Consider the following 22738-nt stretch of genomic DNA (forward strand, 5'->3'; position numbering starts at 1 on the left):
TCCGTATTTATAGATATGGAAAGCTATTCACAATTCACCGTTCAGTGGGGGGAAAAAAAATATCAATGTGCATATTACCAAAGCAAAAAGGGTCTGGAAAAAACAGGTCCAAAAATGTAGTTCTACTTTTCAGTGGCTTTCTAAATTTGTACAATTCAAGGACTGTTTTATAATCAGAAAAGGAGAAATCTGAAATCTCAATTACAGGTTATATAAAAGTGCATATTGTTAATTTATAGCCCCATTCTAAAAAGGATTTAAGCTGGCTATAAACACATGTGTACATATGCAACATAATGTTAAATTTGACAGAAGAAACTGTCTCATCAAAATTTTGTTACCTAGCCGAAAAAGTATTTGATAGAGGTTTTCTGATCTTAACGTGTCCATGTGTCTAGTGATGTATTTTCCATGTGAGTGATGTAAGACTATGTGCATTGTAATTAATTTATAATTTCTGGTCTAAGGAAAGCAGTCCTAAACTTCTTTAAGCCTCTAAAACATCCATGGAAGTCTTTTGGATGCATGGGAACACACTGCCCTCTACTGGAGATTAATTTTACACAGATAAAATTCTCCATCTGCAAAACAACTCTAAAGGCACTGCATTGGGGCCTGTGGGATCCCAACAAGAAAAGCCAAAGTTACTTCTGTGATTTAAAAATATAAACCCTGAAGGGAGATAATAAAAAGTACATTTAAGAATTCCCTCCAGCTCCCCATCCCCCTGCCAATATAAATGGTACTGCTATTATGATCATCTTCATCATCCTAAAAAGAAAATGACAACATCTCATTTAGAGAACTTAAAAGTATATTAAGTTGCACTAAACATGAAAAAAATCTCCTACAGGGACACCTGCATGGCTCTGTCAGTTAAGTGTCTGACTTTGGCTCACGTCATGACCCCAGGGTCCTGGTATCAAGGCCGCATCCCCTGTGTTGCGCTCTCTCTCAAATAAATAAATAATCTTAAAAAAAAAAAAAAAAAATCTACAACCTTCTTCATGTAATTGCATTTAGAATGCAGTTATTTCCTGAGTTAAAGAACCCGACTGGTCAACATCCACTCACTACCTATGAATAACCCAGGACCCCCCTTCCTGGCCCCAACACTAGCCTGACACAGAGGCCTGTCTCCCCCACTCCTGTCCTGTCGCCAGGTCACAACTCCTACAGGACAAGTTCAAGTCCTTCTCTTTTACTCCTCTGATGCGTATACCCAAATGTCTTTCCTTTCTAACCACCTTCGTTACCTCCACCCCAGATGCTTCAACGATCCTAACAACCGCTGAGCAGGAATATTTAACTCTGAAGAGAAACTAAATGAGAAAAGAGTGTTAACCTCTAACATTGTCCCAAGTCCCCACTCTCTTCAGTACTGACCCAAATAAACTGAGCTCTTTGTTCAGTCAGTCTCGTCGGCAAGATTCACTCCTGGCCCATACAAAGTCGGGTGTGGGCATCCTCAGTTGTGTTCTCCAGAGTTGCCACAAACCCTGCACAGGAGAACAATGTCCTGTGGGCCTCTGGTTACATTTCCTTCAACCCATCCATACAGAACCTTGCTTGATGTTGTGTTTCTGCTTACAGACGCCTTATGTGATGAACTCACGGACAACAGCAGTGTAACTCATGCTTGAACGGAGCTTTTCTGACACACGTATATTCTCCAAAAGGCACATCACTGCCTTCCCGCACTTAGAAACCCTAGCCAGCACTTCAGCCTCGGCGTGGGGGCCATTTTACACAGCAAAATCCCGCCAAAAAGCACAAAAATGTGAAAGAACATGGCCCTACGCAGATCGCAGAAAGGGCACCTGTTAACAGCATGACGGCAGAAACACGAAGGCAGAGTGTGGCCTTCTTCGACCTTAGCTGGGAACGCAGAGTTTGAGGACTCAAATTTTTCCCTGCTCTGAGCCTGCGCAAGTCCATGAATAACAGCAAAACCACCACAAGTGATGATCTCAGGGTCACAAATAAACTTTAGCAAGTAGGAGAACTGGCAAATACAGAATTCACAAATACTGAGGATCCACTGTATCATATAATGCTATTTTAAAATTTTGCTCAATGACTAATACTACAATTCAAGTGTTCCTAAAACATGTGTAACCTTTAAGTCTCAGAGCAGGTTAGGTGAGCCACTATGCAATTATCTAAGAAGACTGAACCATTTAAACATAATTTCTATGGGAAAATGTCTTTTGGGTTCTAAGTCACCAGTTTACAAGCAAGCCGAAAAAAAAAATCAGTTTTAAAGATTCATGTTTATGTAGAAACACACCAGACTCCCGAAGTCCATAAAAAATAACAAACTTGGTTCATGTTCTTTGACCTGGAAAATTCTACTCCTAGGAATTTAATATGCCTACAGATACCCTTGCCCCTGTGTAATGTGATAGATATTACAGCAGTTCTGTAACAGCAAGAGACATGTCTACCCCCAATGGAGGAACGATTAACTATAGTACACCCATAATGGGACAGTTCATCAAAAAGAACGTGGTAGCTCTGTATGAACTAACAATATAACACAATCTCCAAGATGAAAGTTACAGAAAACAAGCCGAGTGCAGAATGGTGTGCAACGTATGTAAGTAAAACACAGAACAGAATAAAACCTGCTATAGACTCATATGCTTGTACAGGCACAGACTATCTTTTTTTTTTTAAAGATTTTATTTATTTATTTGACAGAGACATAGCGAGAGAGGGAACACAAGCAGGGGGAGTGGGAGAGGGAGAAGCAGGCTTCCCCACGGTGCAGGGAGCCCGATGTGGGGCTCGATCCCAGGACCCTGGGACCACGACCTGAGCCGAAGGCAGACGCTTAACGACTGAGCCACCCAGGCGCCCCGGCACAGACTATCTTTAGGAAGATGCACCAGAAACCAGGAGCAGTGAGGTCCTTGGGTAGGATAACTATGTGGTCAGATCCTGGTGAGTGGAAGGCTTATTTCTCATTATATATCTTTTTGTACCTTAGGATTTTTTATTGCATAACTGTTAAAAAATAGTATTTCTGAAAACACGTGAACCCTGATTTTAGTAGCTTTCAATTTAAAATATATTACATACCTGACAACCTATGTATGCCACACATCCTTCTATTCCTAGAGATCCTTATCCTCCAAATTTCTAATGACATATGAAAATAAAGCAGAGAAGACTTCTTATAATTTTCAGTAGGTACCTGCAGCCTTACCTTAAATATGATGACAATGGGAATATCTTCTGACAAAGTGTTATGCCTCAAATAAAATCGTCCCTGTTTCACAGCCATATTGGTTCTGCTTTTTTTCTCATGGGTGGAGCTACAAGGAAACACAAGTTGGTTAAACTGCGTCCCCGCTTGGTTTCAGGCCATTAGCATGCAACAGCAATGATCATCAATCAATAAGGGTCAGCAATCAATAATGATCAGTAAGGTCCTTCCTAACAGATACCTTCTAAAGGTGCCCAACTCTTTTCCTAGCTTCCCTGCCACTTCCATGAATATTTAAAAACACGACACACGTTTCTTTAGCTTTGAGAATACGGTGGAAGTTTTGTGGGTGAATGAGTGACACTCATCGATTTATTTTGACCTACTTCACTTTGATTCCACCTGAATTGCTTTGATTCGGTGTGAGGTGTATTCATGATCAATTTTATGCACTTCAGAAGAGAAACCTCACAATGAGTCTACACCATAATGAAAAAATGATGAAGAAATGAATTTATACACTGTGTTTAAATTAATAACCCAATAAAACACATCTACACTCTTACTATACAGTGAAGCCAAAAGAAACTACAGAATCTCCTTTTATTGGTACGTCATCAGCTACGAAGTTCCTAATAGATGTAAAAACATTTCCAGGCGTAGCCAGCCCCAACGGGAACACACACTGACCACCTCTAGGCACCACGTGCACTCTGCTACATGGTCTTATACCGGCTCCCATCGCCTACACACTAACGCTTCTCTGAAGCAGTGTCTCCAGATCACACAGGAGGAAACCAGTGCTTGGACAAGATGTGTAACTGCCCATCCAAGTGCCTCGTAACTACCGAACTACTACTCTGGGATTCAAAGCCCAATTCCCTGGCTCTGAAAGTTGTGTACAGTAGGAAGACAGGAGTCACAGAATTATTAGCTCTGGGTCCAAACGCTGGCCACCTCTTCTGATCAGTAGGACCTTGAGCCCATGGCCTGTTACTCAGCAGTGAAACAGAGATAACACCACTTACCTTGAAGGGCTGAGGTGCCAAATAAGGCAGAGCACCTGATATACCGCCTGGCTCCTAGTAACTGCTCAATAAACGGCCGTTATTGTTAGCTGCCTACCCCCCCCATCAGAAAGAAAAATTTAAGAAACCTGAGTTGTACAGTTTATTACAGGTCGTCAGAAGACAAACTCTACTGCATATTGATATCTTCATTATTCTACGATTGTCTTATTCCTAGAACTTATTAATTTACAAATTTCAAATTATGTATGATAATAAATCAGAGAAAAGAAATTCCAGGAGACAAGAGATGCTGTTGGAGAAAAATGAGTATACTGTGAAAGAGGCTGGTCAAGAAAACTAACAACTAGACATTAAGTCCATGACAGAATTGATTAAATATTGAGTAAAAAATAATCTCTGATCATATCAATGTAGGAATACATTATGCAAAATGCTCAAAGCCTAAAAACAAACATGAAAAAGTAAGGAGTGGTTTCATTTTTTTTTCAACATTCCTTTAATGCAACAAAATTCAACTTGAATAAAACAACTAGTGGCCTTTCAACCAATGTCTCACACTTTCATTGCTAAAAATTGTAGATCAATACTCTATGCTTCCAGTGTTACACAATAAACTGATTCGTTAAACAGATCAATATTTTGCTGCCTGCTATCAGAAATAACTGGCTACCTCTGTATTGAAAGACAGTCATCTGATATTAATGGAATTATCAGTGTTTCTTAACACCATCTCTGCTTTCCGTACCTGGTAACCGAAGCACCAACCGCCCCTTTCCTATCAGCCTCCACGATGATCCTGTTCTTAGACAGCTGCTCTTGGATAAGAATAACTTTTTCTACTCCTTTGACAATGAAGTAGCCACCTGCCCAAAGGAAGCAAGAAAAGGTTCACCGCCTGTTCTTCTGACAGCGTGACTTAGTAATGACAGTGACCTCCTGATGTAGAGACCTCTCTTCCATTGCTCCACGGTGCTGACCAACACTCAATTAGAAGGGGTTTGCTGATACTGTTTCATGAACTGATGACAGCACATGATTTTATACAAATGAGCCACAAGAAACTACACTTCCAGGGAACAGATCTTACTGGTGTACGTATGACCAGCACCTGACACACACAAGAGGCAAATGAGAAAAATGTTAAATTAGTCTTCAAATTTCTTAAGCATAGAAATAACCAACAATCTTCAATATAAACTCAAAATTGCCCTAAGTTTTCTAACAAATCAGGGACGATGGTAGACTAGGATTAAGTTTCCTAAGTATGCCATACTGAACAAAACCCTTAAATATTATCATATAACCTTTTTTTGCACACAATTCAGAATAAGGTAAAGTGAGACTTCATTTTACTTTTACAATATAAACAAGAACAAGCAATATATTTGACTTACGTAACATTTTGTTACAGTCTAACAAAGTCATGTCCTTTGTGAACCTCTTTCCAAAACCTTGTGATTCTCTATCAATGCAACTTTAGAGGAATAGATGAAAACAACTACAAATTAATTGAATCTTTACAAAATAAACTGCCTGGAACTAGGTACAAACATAAAATTTTTAAAAATTTAAATGAAAGACTTTTGGTTTTTGCCCCTTTACTGCATTTAAAACAGCCTGAAGTCACCTGGGTGGCTCAGTTGTTAAGCGTCTGCCTTCGGCTCAGGTCGTGGTCCCAGGGTCCTGGGATCGAGCCCCACATCGGGCTCGCTGCTCAGCGGGAAGCCTGCTTCTCCCTCTCCCACTCCCCCTGCTTGTGTTCCCTCTCTCGCTGTATCTCTCTGTCAAATAAATAAATCTTTAAAAAAAAAACAAACAGCCTGAAGTGAGCTACTTGAATTTCTTCTGACCAGCTAAACAAGTAGCTTTGTAAGATTATTCTTGAGTTTCTAAGCATAGCAAAAGAAACCAGTGAGCAAAGAGACAGAGAAAAGTCTGACAAAACATAACAATAAATCACATCTTGGAGTGTTAAAGTTTAAACCCTAAATAAGAGAGGAAACAGTACATCTTTTAGAAATAGAGACTAAAAGAATAAAGTTGGAGCCAAATTTCTGGATATTCTGTGAACTTTTTAATTTTTTTTTTTCTCTTAGAGAGTGCACAGGTGTGAGCCAGTTGGGCAGGGGCAGAAGGCGGGTAGAGAGAGAGAGAGAGAGAGAGACAATCTTAAGCAGAGTCTTCGCTGAGGGTAGAGCCCAACGCAGGACTCAATCTCATCACCCGGAGATCATGACCTGAGCTGAAACTGAAATCAAGAGTCAGAGGCCTAACTGCACCACCCAGGAGCCCCATGTTCTGTGAACAGTTTTATCCAAGTTCATTATAAAGCGGAAAGGCTGGTATTGTTTTTGAGAATTAAAGCAACAGCAATAGCAAGAGCAAAAGAAAGGCCCAAAACGGGCAAGAGGTGGGGGCGCAAAAATCTAAGGAATCACACATACCTGGATCTAAAGGACATTCGTTCAGTTTAGCAAATTCTGCTGGCGTCTTCCCCGTAAGAACACAGTTTGAACTACGCAGCATTATGGGCATTCTGTTGAAAGAAAAAAAAAAAAAAAAAGAAAAGAATTATATAAAGATGGTCACTGGCGAAAGAGGTGAAAAGAGGAGGAAACGTGCCCTGTACACATCACCAAGGGGTCTGCATTCCTCTTGGACATTTTTATTCATTTTTTAAAGATTTTATTTATTTGACAGAGAGAGACACAGCGAGAGGGAACACAAGCAGGGGGAGTGGGAGAGGGAGAAGCAGGCTTCCCGCCGAGCACGGAGCCTGATGCAGGGCTTGATCCCAGGACCCTGAGATCACGACCTGAGCCAAAGGCAGACAGGCAGACGCTTAATGATTGAGCCACCTAGGCGGCCCTCTCAGGCAGACAAGTGGCAGTTACATTAAGAGCCAAGTGAAATGAAGCACTTCCTTAGGTACGCGGCTCTTCTAGTTCAGAGAATAAAAACTCAAATGTTTGTTTCCTTAAACTTTGCAGACAGACTTTGGTAATAATCAGAAATTGCAGCAACTCTTCACCCATGGTAAGCAAAGGGACTGCCATTCAGTATGAAGAAATACCACAATGAACAAAGTGTGAGGAACAGAGACTATCAAGACTTACCAGGCAATTTTAAGAACTAAGGAAAACTACATGTGAAAAATACTAATTTAAAAATCTATGAATAGACTGAATAATAGATTTGCCCCTGGATGCAGACAGAATTATTGAGCTGCAAAAGAAAACTGAAAAAACTGTTGAGACTGTATGTCAGAAAGACAAAGAGAAGGAATGTATGACAAAGTTTAAGAGACATGGAAAAGACATAGTGAAAAGGTCTCATATTCATCTAATCAGATTCTAGATGGAAAAAATACAACCGGCAAGGAGTCCTATTCAAAAAGATGGTGGCCGTGGACTTTCAAAAATGTAGGAAAGCCGGGCGCCTGGGTGGCTCAGTCGTTAGGTGTCTGCCTTCGGCTCAGGTCATGATCCCGGGGTCCTGGGATCGAGTCCCATATCGAGCTCCCTGCTCGGCGGGAAGCCTGCTTCTCCCTCTCCCACTCCCCCTGCTTGTGTTCCTGCTCTCGCTATCTCTCTCTCTGTTAAATAAATAAATAAAATCTTTAAAAAAAAAAAAAAAATGTAGGAAAGCCATAAACCCACACATATCTAATCCACGCATATCTAATCATATCTACACAGAATAAATAAAAAGAAAGCCACCTCAAAACACACCATAGTCAAGATACAATCATCGAAGACAAAGAGAAGATTTAAAACCCAGAGAGAAGAACAGGCCACTTACCAAACAGGGAGGGATGACTAGACAGACAGGGGCCCACCTGCAATGAAGGAGGGATGGGCGGGGCGGGGGGGTGGGCAGTGCAAAGTGCGGAGAGAGAACTGGCACCTAAATGGTGCATTCTGTTAGGGCATCATCCAGAATGAGGTCCACATGAGGAGATTTTCAGACAAAACTGGAAGTCCAGAGTTTTTAAAAAATAGTGTCTAAAGTTGATGTACCAAGAAATAGAGGTATATACCTAGCATTTAAAGTTACAGATGCGGGCGCCTGGGTGGCTCAGTTGGTTAAGCGACTGCCTTCGGCTCAGGTCATGATCCTGGAGTCCTGGGATCGAGTCCCGCATCGGGCTCCCTGCTCAGCAGGGAGTCTGCTTCTCCCTCTGACCCTCCTCCCTCTCATGCTCTCTGTCTCTCATTCTCTGTCTCTCAAATAAAAAAAAAAAAGAATAAAGTTACAGATGCAATAACCACCAGAATAAGAGACATGGTCATGAGATAGGAACGGGACTGGGGTGAGGAACAGGGGAGGCTATTGCTTTGTATCTCAAGTGCTCTCATGTACTATTTGATTTGTTACCAAGTAGGAATATTACTTGGATTAAATCTTTTTCGCTCAAAAAAAAACCCAAAAACAAAAAAACCCCCAAACCCACAACCTTTACATGAGGTCATGTATAATGTGGTTACTGCATGGTACATACAAGCACTCTGATCCACAAAGGTCACTTGCATGAGTGCAGTAAATGCAATCACCTCTCCCAGAGTCTGGCACACAGCAGGTATTCACCAAATACTGGTTACGTGCACGCCCTGCCTGCCTCCTCTTAACTAGAATGTAAACCCTAAATTGTACTAGTGATGCTTTGCGCCTGTCTTCCCAGTCTGCCCTTCACAATATTCAATCTGGGAAATTATCAATGATCCAAGATTTAACTGGACACGACTATGGTCCATACGTGAGAAAGAAAGAAAGAAGATCTGAACACTGATAAACAGTCCTGCTAAGACGAAGATTAATATTCTAATATCTATCCCAACTTATTTTCCTGACTGAAGAGTGAGGACAGGAGTGATACACACAGCCCCCTCCTTTGGGAGACTATAGGGGAAGGATCTGTTAAACCTGTGTGTTTCCACGTTACTCTGGACCTCTCCATCATAGCACTTACCAAGTGGTACCACAGTTACTTCAGCCTGCCTTCCCTGGCAGCTGGGGATGAACACAGCCAACTTAGTTGTGTCTAAGCATCTTCTGCTGACCCGAGCACCCAGCATAGTGCAGGACAAGTGACAGGCAACTGATGCATACATGCTGAACCAATGGGTATTTATTAAGCTCTTAGCACTTTTTCTTTCTTTTTTTTTTTTTTTTAAGATTTTATTTATTTGTATGACAGAGAGAGACACAGCGAGAGAGGGAACACAAGCAGGGATAGCGGGAGAGGGAGAAGCAGGCTTCCCGCGGAGCAGGGAGCCCGATGCGGGGCTCGATCCCAGGACCCTGGGATCATGACCTGAGCCGAAGGCAGACGCTTAACGAGTGAGCCACCCAGGTGCCCCAAGCTCTTAGCACTTTTGAAGGAGGGGTAAAAACACTTGGGCAGGAACTGTTTGCACTAAGTTTAAAGTCCAACGCCATTATCAGATTCACAATATTGTGGGTTTTGTCCATTTCGACAGGTGAGTCAGTGTATTTTCCTAACTAGGAAAAGCAGACTGCAACAATGCAAGCAGATGCGATCTATCATTTCCAAACCTGTTCCAGGCAAATAAGTAACTTCTCTCTTAAATACCGCTACACTGGAAACAGTTCAACTTCCAAGAAAAGTCAAACTTAAAATACACATGAATCTACCAAGAAGACTAGCCCAGGAGAGTTCACTGAAATGCTATCTTACCTAATGTTTCCCTAATAGCTGGGATTTCAGGAGGAAATGGTAGCATTTTCCTTAGCTTTACAGAAAAGATTTCACAATGAAAAAGCAGCACCACCACCGCGGTGTGCTGGCCACTGCTCTGAGCGCTCCCTGGGCTGACTCACGGGGTCCCCAGAAAGACTCCCATGAAGTAGGCACTGTTTCCACATTTTTCGGGTGAGGAAATGGGGCAAAGGAGACTGCAGTACTTGCTCAAGGTCACCCACAGGGCTAGAATGCAGGCAGTGAGGCTCCAACCCGGACATCATTTCCCACCTGCCAATGGGTAAGGCGTTCCGGATGATCCTCTGGCTGCCTCGGGTATATTCAATATCCACTGTGATGGGGGCAGAGTACGTCATGTCCCGCAAACGGCACTGAAAGACAACCAGACAGTCACTGCTCCTCCTGCCTGGAAAAGAAAGGGTCCGGAAGCCTCCAAGAGCTCCATTCCTGGTAGAAGTATAGTCCACACTGAACTGAGCTGTTCCAGGTGCTGCCGTAAGGGCCCCAGGAGTGACAAGCCTGCCTTCTCCATGTGGGGAATGATGCCAGCCACTGACCCAGACACCCCCAGGGCATCTCTGCCCCGGCCAGCCCAGAAACGACAGAATAACTCTGGTACTGACTGTCTTCTCGCTACCCGATGCCATCCCCGGTCTGCTCCCATGTTCAAAGCAATCAGATTGTTCCTTGAAAATTGGGTCCATGGAAAGTAATCAATGTGGTTACCTCATTCGAAAAGTTAACAGCCAGTATAATACCTAAAGTATACACACACACAAACTAAAAAATTTAAACTATACTTCCTTTTATTCTCCAAATAAACTAACTCTATCACGAAGTTCCTTCACAAGCGGTATCCTATAGCACAAATCATTCAACACATCCTATTAACAATTTCTGCATCTTTTGGGGAACTTTAGAAACTACTGCTGTGTGCTTTAGTGAGGCGATGACTCGCTAAATGATGCCCTTACCTGAGCCATGATCAAACACAGCAAACCCCACCAAAATCTTGATGATCTCCTGTTTTATTGATGGTCATCAGGTGGCTTGCATTCTTAAAAAGAGAATTTCTCTGAACATCGACCATGCATTTCATGGTACTGCATCCTCTGCCTTCAATTGAACCAAAGACAGATTTAAACTTTTTCTTTCTTTCCCAGTGCCTGGGATCTTAAAATATTAGATATCTCTATTAATGATGAGTGAAAATTGCTTATTTTATATTTAATTAGATTGAGCCTCAGTCTTCCGGCCACACCAAAGGTGATGTAGCACGGAGGTTCAGAGTGTGCACCCTGCCGCCTGGGCTCAAATCCTGGCTCTACCACTTAAGTTCTGAATAACCCTTCTGCGCCTTGGTCTCCTCATATGTAAAGAGGGAATGGAATAATTTTAATTCCTAAGAGTACAAATATGTATTTTTAGAATAGTGCCCGCTAGAGGCACTACCTCTAATGCCCGTGATGGGCAAATATTTGTGTATTTCAACAAACTCCTCTCCTTCAAATGGAAATGAAATTTGACAGAGGTGGTAAAAATGGGGACCCTTTCCATGGGCCCCAAACTACCCCGTACGGGCCTCTGGTCCCCCTCCGCCTCTCTGTCATCACAGGAGTGGGGCTGTGCTGGGGGATCTGCAGGGCCAACACCTGCCACTCCTACCATGGGCCCCTGACTGCCCACCCACCTGCTCTCCCACTCTCTCCGTCTCTCCAAGGATCAAAATCCCTCCAAGAAATCTTCGTGCCCTCTCTCCCTAACGGAAATAATGCCCGTGTGTTTTCTCCAACATCAGGAAGAATGATTATGACAACTGTGGCCTCAGGCTTCTCGAACTACCTCAAAATACTTTGTCTTCTCTCTACTCTACACCTGGTAATATAATTCAGAAGATGACTTGGAAATTGCTAACTGGTGCCTAGTTCTTAAAAAATTGGAAAACTCCAGCAAAACGGACTGGGGAAGTGGCAAAAGTGAAAGTGGTTATTACACTTCCCAACATTCCAAACCTCGCCACTTCCTACTCAACACAACTTCCCTTCCCGCGCCTACCTCACCCTTCCAGGCATTCCAGTGAGCAACCCCTGGTGTCTGTTTCATGTGCTCTGTTATTTTACTCTCGCCACAGAGTATGAACTCCTTGAGGAAGGAGAGGGTCTCATTTCTTTTGTCTCTCTCAATGCTGAGGCACAAAATACATGTTCAACTGACACTCGATGCTCCGTGATTAAGTAACACCAACACTTAGCTGTGTGAAATGTCTGGTTCCATGACCATGCTTCCCATCTAACGTCGCTCAGACAACAACCCTAACATTCTAACAACTTATTGTTTAGTAAAGAAAGGTTCCTCTGCCATTTTCCCTAATTGCTTAACATTTTAGCTTTACGTTAACACAAACTACATAAATCTATAAAAATCATTTTTTTTCCTAAATCAATTCCAAATTATGGACACTAAGTGGAAGAATTTTCAGAGGAATCTAGAATGTGTTAAAAGCCAATAAACAAGCCTGTTCTATAACCCTTTGTCTGCAGCTCTGCTAAAATCCTGGTATTCAAATTTTCTTCCCATCCATCTCTTCTAACAGACTCTGAGCCCTGCCCTTGGTCTCCTCTGCCTAAAACAATGCCTGCTGACCCTCAAAAAATGTGCTCAGTAACCTCAGCAAAAGCACAGCACACGGTCCTAGGCACAAGTGGCTGGCTGGGGCAGGGGTGAGGGAAGGGCTGCTCAGAAGCAGGGACGCAGACAGGACACAGTTACATAACAGCCCACGTTAGCTAGGATTCAATGACAAACTAAATCATGCTGAATTACTTCTAAATACAGTTATTATATAAATGCTAATTTATTTTGGTTATCTTTGTCTCATAGGAGATATTTTCCCCCTGTTTTTAAATCATTCTAAGAGCATATGTTAAGGGCAAAGACTCTGTGAGTTAAGGCAAACAAATTCAATTATGGTAAGGCAGATAATTACCTCATGAGGGGATACTGGTCTAGTTACATTGAAGCTTTCTTCAACATCAGGAAGCCCCACATAGATATTAAGATACCTGAAAAACAAATTATTCCATGACCAATTATACCGTTTCAAAGAACATATAAACAAACAAGCTATTTTCCTCCCAAATATAAGGATTATACTTTGACAAATACTTACCTTGCTAAGAATGACAAACAAGTTAAAAATTATAATTTGAGATCTTCTTGACGTGATAGTACATAGAGCTCTGCCAAGGAAGGAAAATACCATCAAAGTCTTTTTTAAGAAATTACTATAAATCTCTTTTTAAAAATACTGGAAAGATAGCTCTCTGAAGATAATATTTAATGAAAAGAGCTATTATTCATGTAAGAAAGAAGAGGTTATAAGGGGGGAAAAATACAGCTCTTCCTTGACTTACAGCAGGGGTACAGGCCAATAAACCCATCATCAGTTGAAAAGACTATTAAGTCAAAAATTCATTTAATATACCTCACCTACCAACCATCAGAGCTTAGCCCGGCCCCTACCGTGAATGTGCTCAGAATAATTACATTAGCTTATAGTTGGGGAAAATCATTTAACATGGAGCCTGCCTATTTGAAAATAAAGTATTAACTACCTCATGCAATTCATTGAATACTGTACAGAGAGTGGAAAACAGAATGATTATGTGTCAGCTGTTGACCCTTGTGCCTGGGGGGTTGGCGGGAGCTGTGGCCACACTGCCCAGGGTCACAAGTGGATTGTGCAGCATATTGCTAGCCTGGAAAAATTCAAAATTCAAAATTCAAAGTACAGCTTCTACCGACTGGGTCTAGTTTTCACACCATCGTAAAGTTGAAAACTTGTTAAGTTGAACCACTGTAAATCAGGGACCATCTCTATGCGCTCACTATGGCAAAAGAAATAGGAAGAAAGCAGAAACTAATGAGATTGGTGACCTACTGGGAGTGTCTGGCAAGAGGGTGGAAAGAATTGGAAGGGGAGTGACAACTTCCTGAAAATACTTTTTTCTATAGGTCTCTTACAATCACGTGTCACACACTCAAAAAGCAAATGCATAATTAAAATCGACCAGGACGCAGAAGGGGACCCAAAATGGAATACAAACGCCACAGCCTTACAAATGAGTAATGTGACTGCACTCAGAAGGTGGGAAAGGAAACGAGTCTGAGTAGCTTTTGAAACAGTATTTTGCTCAGATGCTGTAGAGATAAAGACAAAAAAAGCAATATAGAGATATTGTACTCTACTTAGTAAATTTTATTCTCACAGAGGTTATCAATTAGGAATTCTGAAACTATGTATATTCTAGGACTGAATAAATAGGTACAAATAGTGTGGATAATGAGAGCTAGGTTTCTCATTTTAGGGATAGATCTTACAAAAAAGGAAAGAGGTCAGTTAGAATGAGTCCTGTGGAGCTGGACTGAAATAGGAGTTATCAGTATGCTGGTTTTTTATATAAAAACGGATAGCATATGGAAATACCAATGTATGCATGCATGTTAGTTATACACACGTTTCCTTGCTCCATCCACCAAGGCTTTAGTATCCCTATCTTGGTTTTTAAACACTATTGTCCAGAAAAGGAGACTAGCGCTCCCTGGGAAATGGCTGATTCCAGGCTGACACAGGGAAAACACCACATCAACCACATCCCACGGCACCAGAAAGTAAAGTAGTGCTTGAAAATTAACTGGGGTGTGCTGAAATGACACAGCAGTCAACTTGAAGACTCTCCAATGGCCAAAGCAGGGACAATTTGACCAGAAAAATGACACTATTAGATTATGATCCATAGATTAAAATATACATGAGTTTACATTAATATAAATAAAATTAAAGAAATAAAGAAAAAGTTCTTCCCTCCAATAGAATTCCAGCACTAACGTACTAGGAATGATGGCAAGAAAGCCTCACCAAGCAGTAATTGTTATAAGAACCATCCTTGATGCTAAAATTAGTGGGTAAGCTATGTGCATAGTATCAAAGGATCTCCCCCGAAGACACTTATTACAAAAGGAAAAAGAGGGGCGCCTGGGTGGCTCAGTCGGTTAAGCGACTGCCTTCGGCTCAGGTCATGATCCTGGAGTCCCGGGATCGAGTCCCGCATCGGGCTCCCTGCTCGGCGGGGAGTCTGCTTCTCCCTCTGACCCTCCCCCCTCTCATGCTCTCTCTATCTCATTCTCTCTCTCAAATAAATAAATAAAATCTTTAAAAAAAAAAAAGGAAAAATAGTATATTACAGTGGACAAAACCTGCATATACCACCTTAATCAAGTGAACAAAGGTAAAACCACCAAGAGTAGAATATGCTGAAACCTGTAACCACTGACACAATGCAGGGAAGATGGCACAAAACATTCTGTGCCAAAAATGCGTAAGCCAACTGAATCATGAGCAAACCTCAAACAAACCCAAATCGAAGGACGTCCTACAAAACAATGGATCAGAATTCTTCAAAAGTGTCAAGGTGATAAAAGACCAAGAAAGTATGAGGAACTGTCACAGGCTGGGGGAAGCTAAAGAGACATGAGAACTAATCATCATGTCGGGCTCTGGATTGAATCCTGGGCCAGAAAAAAGACATGAGTGGGAAAGCTTGAAACGAGACGTGCAGAGTGGTTGACAGTATTGTATGAGTGCTAATTGCCTGGGCCTGCTAATTGTGGTTTGGTTATGTAAGATGTTAATATTAGCACAGGCTGGGTGAAGGATAATATGGAACTCCTTGTACTATTTTGGTAATTTTTCTCTAAGTTTAAAATTGTTCTAAAAAATGTTTAAACCTAATAGTTTCAGTACCTCTCAAGCATAGCTCGTTATAATTAGTTTACCAATTAAAAATTGAATACTTTTCTTATGAACCAGATAAAGACAGTTATTTTGATAGAGTTTTGGTAACAACCACATTCACTTTAAAAAATGTTAGATGTAATCAAAGCAGCAAATCAATAGTAGCTGATTCCTTACTTTAGGTACCACATGGGGTCGGCATCGCTTGTGACCTTTTCGTTGGCTTTCATGATCTTCTTTATCTGCAGGGGAAAGAGCACCATTAGGAACATCTCTGGCTTCCATCAGTTCTAGTCTCTCTACTTTTTTTTTTTTTTTTTTTTTTTTTTTAAGTAGGATCCACACCCAATGTGGGGCTCAAACTCACGACCCCGAGATCGAGTCACGTGCTCTACTGACTGAGCCCGCCAGACACCCCTCTCTGCTTCCAAGCCCTGCTGCTTACCTCCACGTTAATGAAATAGTTGAATGAATCTATATGCTGTTTTACAAGGCCTTTCACCTAAACACACAAAAAATACAAAGTAGGTTAGCAACAATACAGCATACTATGTCATAGACTCTAACCACAGGTAACCTTCAGATTCTTCTCAAAACCAAAGTGAGAAAAAAAAATCCACAAATATCACTTAGTAGAACTTTACATTTATGTGTCCTCATTCCATTTCTACTCCATCCTAATATACCCTCAAATTTTCCTCCTTGAGAATCAATCCGGCCCCTGGAATTCAAGATAGGGGTATTTGAACATACCTAATGACTCCCCATAAGCTAACAAATGAGGCAAGATTTTCTCTGCATATTTCCAATTTACAAAAATCCAAGAAACAAAATACAGCAATTGAGCATTGTTTCTTCAACCCTCAAAAACGCCTGTTTTCTTTTCTGTTTTACCCTATCCGGGCAATTTCAAAACTCAGATCACTTATAGAAGACCAAGGGGGGGGAATGAGGATCTTTATTAAGAAAATTGAAAATCACTGCATTTGAAATTGAAAGGCAGGTGAAACTCAGGGAACCTAAGAGCAGACACCAGCCAGCAGAGACTGCCCTTTCATCTCAGAAGTCAAAGACAACCGTGCAGAGAAAAGTGTGGTGTGCTATGGAAAACACTGAAACGGGGCTCCTGGGTGGCTCAGTCGTTAAGCGTCTGCCTTCGGCTCAGGTCATGATCCTAGGGTCCTGGGATCGAGCCCCGCGTCGGGCTCCCTGCTCGGCGGGAAGCCTGTTTCTCCCTTTCCCACTCTCCCCGCTTGTGTTCCCGCTCTCGCTAACTCTCTGTCAAATAAATAAATAAAATCTTTAAAAAAAAAAAAAAAAAAAGGAAAACACTGAAACAATAACACAGGCTCCAAAGTGTTAGAATTTAGAAGGCCTGTACGTGTTTTTTTTTTTTAATATTAATCTTCAAGCACAATGGGTTCAGCACTACTAGAACATTCCTAACACATAATCAGAGCCTTTGCTTTAGCAACACTTCCTTATTTAGGATCTCACTGGCTTACAAAACAACCATCCCATTTAGAAGCAGTCCTAATTACTGGGGAAAAGAAATTCAACCTTATATAATGATCTGATGTCTACCTTCCTCCAGTTTCCACCTCCTGGACTTAACTGTCCTTCTGGAGAGAAAGGCCTGCTCTTAGTCCGTTTATTTATAACTTTCCTTCATGTTGTCACATTCAGGATGACCTATTCAACTATGTCTCACATGCATGCCTTCCAGACCCTTCCTTCAGCAGCAGATGGCCTGCTCCTGGGCGTGCTTCAGTTGGTCAATGTTCCTCCTAATATGGGCACACTGAACTCACTGACAAGGTTCTCGACAGTCTGACCAGCATACAATGGGGCTACTGCCTCCCTCATTCTGGATACCACACCACCACTATTTATTAAAAAAAAAAAAAAATCAAGGCCACGTTACCGACTCATCAACTAAAACTCAAAAGGTAATGCTTATCTTCACAAAACAACGCTATCATGTCAAACACAGCCAATCTGGTATTTGTACGAAACCAAGTACAGGGATTTACATTTGTCCCTCTTCACTGCTGTCATCCCAGCCTAAGAACTGAGTCTTGAGTCTGTTGGCTAACAGCGTTGGCAGCCTTATAAGCTTTACGCATCTGTCTTTAGTTATGTATTAAAATCTTTATACCTTTATTCTTAGGCAAATATATTTCAACGTGGTCTGAGTAAAGGAAAATCCCAACTTTGAGTGAATGAATGAATGAATGAAATGACCAGTCTTAAGTCTCTACTGAATTCTCACTCTCTTCTTGGACCGTGTGCCATCATTTGTCTCCTCTTTTTTGAATCATAAATACCACCCTTTCTCCTCTGCTTATATATACTTCCTTAAGAAAAAAAAGTTGTAACTAAAAAAACAAACAAACAAACCCTTCCCTTCCCTTGACCTTATTACCATTTTATTTCATTCTTGGTCACTCTTCTTAAAACCCCTTTAACAGCTTCCTATTGCTGTTAGAAGAAAAGCCAACATCCTTAACGAGGCTTTCAAATCTGGCCAGCAATCTGGCCCTGACAGCCTCCCCAGAACCACAACCAGCACTCTCCCTTCTGCCTACAACGCAGAACTAAGTCAGATAAGCCTCTACGGATTTTTCAAAGTCTCCATGCTTCCATTTAGCATGCTTTCAACATCCATCCACGTTGTAGTATGCATCAGCACTTGATTTCTTCTTATTGCCAAATAATAATCCACTGCAGAACCATTGTATGGATATCCCAGATTTTATTTATCCATCTGCCAGTTGATGGCCATTTGGGTTGTTTTTACTTTTTGGCTATTATGAACATGTGTTCACAACTTTTGTGTGGACATGTGTTTTCATTTCTCTTGAGTAAGTAGGAGCAGAATTGCTGGATTATATGGTAACTCTGTTTGACCATCTGAGGAACTGCCAGGCTGCTATCCAAAGCGGTTGCAATATTTTACATTCCCACCAGTAGGGTTCTAGTTTCCCCAGATCCTCATCAACATTTGTTTATTACCTTTCTCTTTGATTACTGCCATCCTAATGGGTGTCAAGTGAGCGATCACTGCGGTACACCCTACGTCTCAGCTTATGCTCTTTAAAAGTGAACTGAAGTCCTGCACTAACCTTATATTCAGCAGTTCCTGTGACTATGCACTCATCCATTCCAGCCAAACAGACTGGTCACCGTTCCTCACAGACACTGTGGAGGCTCCCCTTGAGTGCTTTTATCATGGCGTGCTCTCTGCATTAGACCTTTCAGCCTACTTAAATCCTGTCCTCCCAGGATGGGGTTTCCGTCTCACCTCGTCTGGGAGACCTTCTCTGACCACCTGTGGCATCACTCTTTTGCCAACCCCACTTTGCTCTGCATATACTACTTCCTATCTCTAAAATTAGGTGACCACTCTCCCAACCAGCCCCTTACATGTGGTCAGGGAAACTGCCTTATAATTCCTTCTATTTCTAAAATACAGCAAATTACAGAGTTGTGCAAAGTCAAAAATTATTAGTTGGTGATAAACACTTAATCTTTAAGAAAGACGAATTTAACTTTTTTCATTTGAAAAATAACCGACTATTATTAAATGTTAAACAAATTACCTTTAAAAACGCTGGAAGCAGCCTCCATTTTTCCTGCAAACCAACACAACAGGGGTATCAGCACTCTGTGCCAGCAACCGCAATATTTTTATAAGAAGTTATTTTAATTTACCAAAAATGACTTACTTTATCACAGAAAGCAAAAGAAAGTAAAACAAAATGAAAAGAACAATTTTAAAATTGTAACCACTTTTATGGAAATCCTAGATGTGTGTGGGTGCATTCAAATATATATATATACACACACATATACCACCTATTTCTTAAACAGAATATACTTTAATCTTTTAATGAGTTAAGGTTCCAAGCACTTTTCATACATTATTTTATTGTCATGACACCTCCTGAGCAAGCTGGGTTTGCCAGTTTGAGACAGGGAAAGTTAGTTTCAGAGTCCTGGGAAACTGGATCTCTTGGCCCAAAAAGAGTTCTTTCTCCTTCCCATTCTTTCCCAGCTAGTGTCTGGTCAAAGCTCATCTCATCAAAGGATCTGCTTTGATGAGGACTGCATACATGATGTTCATCTCCTACATTAAATACCTGCAAACTCACATACTGCTCCAGTTCTTAGGCCTGCTTTTTAATACCTTCCTGAGGTTGTACAGGGCTGAGATGATAAGTCTCTTTTCATGTATGGCATCTACTCTGCTAATGAGAAATCTGACAAACGGTTAGATAGATACAAGTCTAAAGTAAGGATACACAGTTTCTGAGTAAGGGCCTAAGGACCACACAGGACCCGGCAGCAGCTATAAAAACTCTTGACTTTCACTCTGAGTGACATAAGAAGCATCAGAAGGTTCTGAGCAGAAGAGTGATGGGATGTTGACTCATCTTAACTGGATCACTCTAGCTGCTGGGTTGAGAACAGACAAGGTTAGAAGCAGAGAAATGACTCAGGAGTTTATTGAAATACTCCAGGCCAATGGTTAACAGTACAGATAGTGAGAAACTGTAGTTAGGAGACACAGTCAAAGCCAATAGGACTTGATCAAAGATTAGATAGAGACTCTGAAAAAGAAGAGTCAGGACCAACCCCCCAGAGTTGCCATTTATGGAGAGGAGGAGGCAGGGATACTGCTGAGCAGCAGGGTTAGGTGTGGAAGGGCTATCAGGAATTTGGCTAGGAGCATGTTAAGTTTGATATATCCATTAGACAGTCAGGGGGAGATGGCAAAGAGACAACAAACAGGGGTCTGGTGCTTGGAAAGAGAGTGGCCTAAAGATACAAATTACGGAGAGGTCCACGAATGGAGGACAATTAAAGCCACATAATGGATGAGATCACCTAAGGAGCGTGGATGGGGAAGAGTTCCATGCAGTGAGATCACAAACACTCCAATATGTAGAGGGGAGCAGCAGAAGGCAGATCCAGCAAGAAGAGTGACAGGAGTGGTCAGGGAGGGAAGCAAAAACCTCGAGAAAGGAAAACACATTTTTCAAGAAGGAAGAGAGGTGGGGTACACATATGTCTGTATCTTCCTCTCAATGTTGCTGTGGCCCTAAAACTGCTCTAAGAAAAGTCAGTCTGCTAAAAAAAAGCAGGGAGTCAGGCAAAACTAATCTATGATGACAGAAATCAAATAAGTTCAAAAGGGTTCATAAGGGAACTTTCTGGGGTGATGGAAATGTTCTAGATCTTATACTGAGTGGTAGTTATTTGGGTATATGTAACTGTCAAAACAAATGTAATTGAACACTTCAGATCTGTGCATTTTATTATATGTAAATCTACAAAGAGGAATGAGAGAAAAATCCAGAAGGAACTATGCGAATAGAGAAGATCTCAGAGCAGAATTGGGAAGGAGGTGGGAATGGTAGGAAAAGAGACTGAAGAAGTAAACAGTGGCCAGACCAAGGAGAACCTTATAAATACGGTTAAGACGTTAGATTTTGCTCTTAAGAGCACAGGGCAGAGGTTGAAGAATTTTAATCATGGGAGCAACACGATCATTGTTGTGTACTTAAACTGATGGTAAAATAAAATAAAACTGATGGCTCTGGCTACAGAGCAGAGAACAGGGGGGAGTGAGACAAGTCAGCAGCCTAGGAAGTAAGAGAGAACAATGGTTCCAACTTGGAGAATAGCGGGAAGTTTCAGATCTAAGTGTACTTAGTAGGCAGGATCCTAAGATGTGATGGTGGATTGGACACGAGAGGGCCAGGAAGAGGAATTGTTATTCCTGATTCAGAAGCCTGGGACTGTGGTTCTGGTTCCTTCACAACCGTGCAAATTCAAGCAAGATATATATAAATCCTTCAGGCTTATCCCTCAGGTCTTCGGAGAAGCAGTCAGTCTGTAGTTAAGAATGAAAACTAAAATCCGACCGCCAGAGTCCAAAATCCAGATCAGCCACTTAACAGCTTTCTGACACTGGATTAATTACGTAACCTCTCTGGGCCTCAAAAATCTTCATTGGCAAAATAGGGTGAAAATAGTACTTATTTCAGAGAATTAAATAATACAATGCACGTTAGGCTTAGATAGAGCCTGTCACATAGCAAGTGGTCAGTAAATGCTGGCTCTTAACTCTTCCAAGAGTTAAAATAAAAAAAATCCAGTATTGCCTGATGATCATCAGTGTACTGCAAAGCACTCATGGATTAAATCTGATGGACTAATCATAATGGACCTCACTAATCTGCCAAATAATTATAAAGAAATTCTTATAATCCAGTAGATTCACAGATCATGTCACTCTCCTGCTTAAACCCTTCAATAGCATCTCATCGCTCCTTCGGAAGTCTTCGGAGGTCTATGGAAGATCCAAACCGTCCCTAGTCAGGACCCTCAACTACCCCTTTCTCATCTCTGTCCCTCCGCTTTTCCTCACTCTAGGTCTACCGGATTGCAATTCCTGAAAAACAGAGGGTCTGACAATCTTACCTACAGCAGTGCTCAAGTGTCCTGTTCCTCTACTTGAAAGTTCTCCCTGGACAATTTCTCCACTTCCCCCGTTCCATGCCAATAAAGACTGAGGCCCAGAGGGGTTGTATGTGCCTTTCCAGAAAGAATTATGTCCACAGCTGAACTTCATTATTCATTAGGGAGCTCACGGGTGGGCACACTTCTGATTATCTGACGAAAGGTATGGGGCTACTCCCCAAAATAGATTTTTTTTTTTTAAACTCAGAAGATATTGATTAAATGTTCAGGGCGTTTAAAATACTCCTGCAGGGCGCCTGGGTGGCTCAATCGGTTAAGCGACTGCCTTCGGCTCAGGTCATGATCCCGGAGTCCCGGGATCGAGTCCCGCATCGGGCTCCCTGCTCTGCGGGGAGCCTGCTTCTCCCTCTCCCACTCCCCCCTCTCCTGCTCTCTCTCTCTCATTCTCTCTCTGAAATAAATAAAATCTTAAAAAATAAAATAAATAAAAT

General features: G+C 41.6%; 1 protein-coding gene across 3 annotated transcripts in view; it reads right to left on the reverse strand.

Moving 5' to 3' along the window:
* POLR3B (RNA polymerase III subunit B) overlaps positions 1 to 22738 on the reverse strand; it is a 105020-nt gene that overhangs the window by 81596 nt on the left and 686 nt on the right. For 2 of the 3 annotated variants that reach the window (XM_034987666.1, XM_034987665.1), the window contains exons 2-9: positions 19361 to 19393; positions 16204 to 16260; positions 15936 to 16000; positions 12951 to 13026; positions 10235 to 10335; positions 6687 to 6778; positions 4988 to 5105; positions 3212 to 3320 (exon numbers count right to left, since the gene is read on the reverse strand). In XM_034987666.1, the coding sequence (XP_034843557.1) occupies positions 3212 to 3320; positions 4988 to 5105; positions 6687 to 6778; positions 10235 to 10335; positions 12951 to 13026; positions 15936 to 16000; positions 16204 to 16260; positions 19361 to 19393 (651 nt within the window). Of the gene's footprint in view, positions 1 to 3211; positions 3321 to 4987; positions 5106 to 6686; positions 6779 to 8281; positions 8359 to 10234; positions 10336 to 12950; positions 13027 to 15935; positions 16001 to 16203; positions 16261 to 19360; positions 19394 to 22738 lie in introns of those variants that run through there. The other variant, XM_034987667.1, reaches the window with a different exon arrangement.

Source organism: Mirounga leonina, unplaced genomic scaffold (genome assembly GCF_011800145.1).
Source record: "Mirounga leonina isolate KUSES-001 unplaced genomic scaffold, KU_Mleo_1.0 Mir_418, whole genome shotgun sequence".
NCBI classification, from domain to species: Eukaryota; Metazoa; Chordata; class Mammalia; order Carnivora; family Phocidae; genus Mirounga; species Mirounga leonina.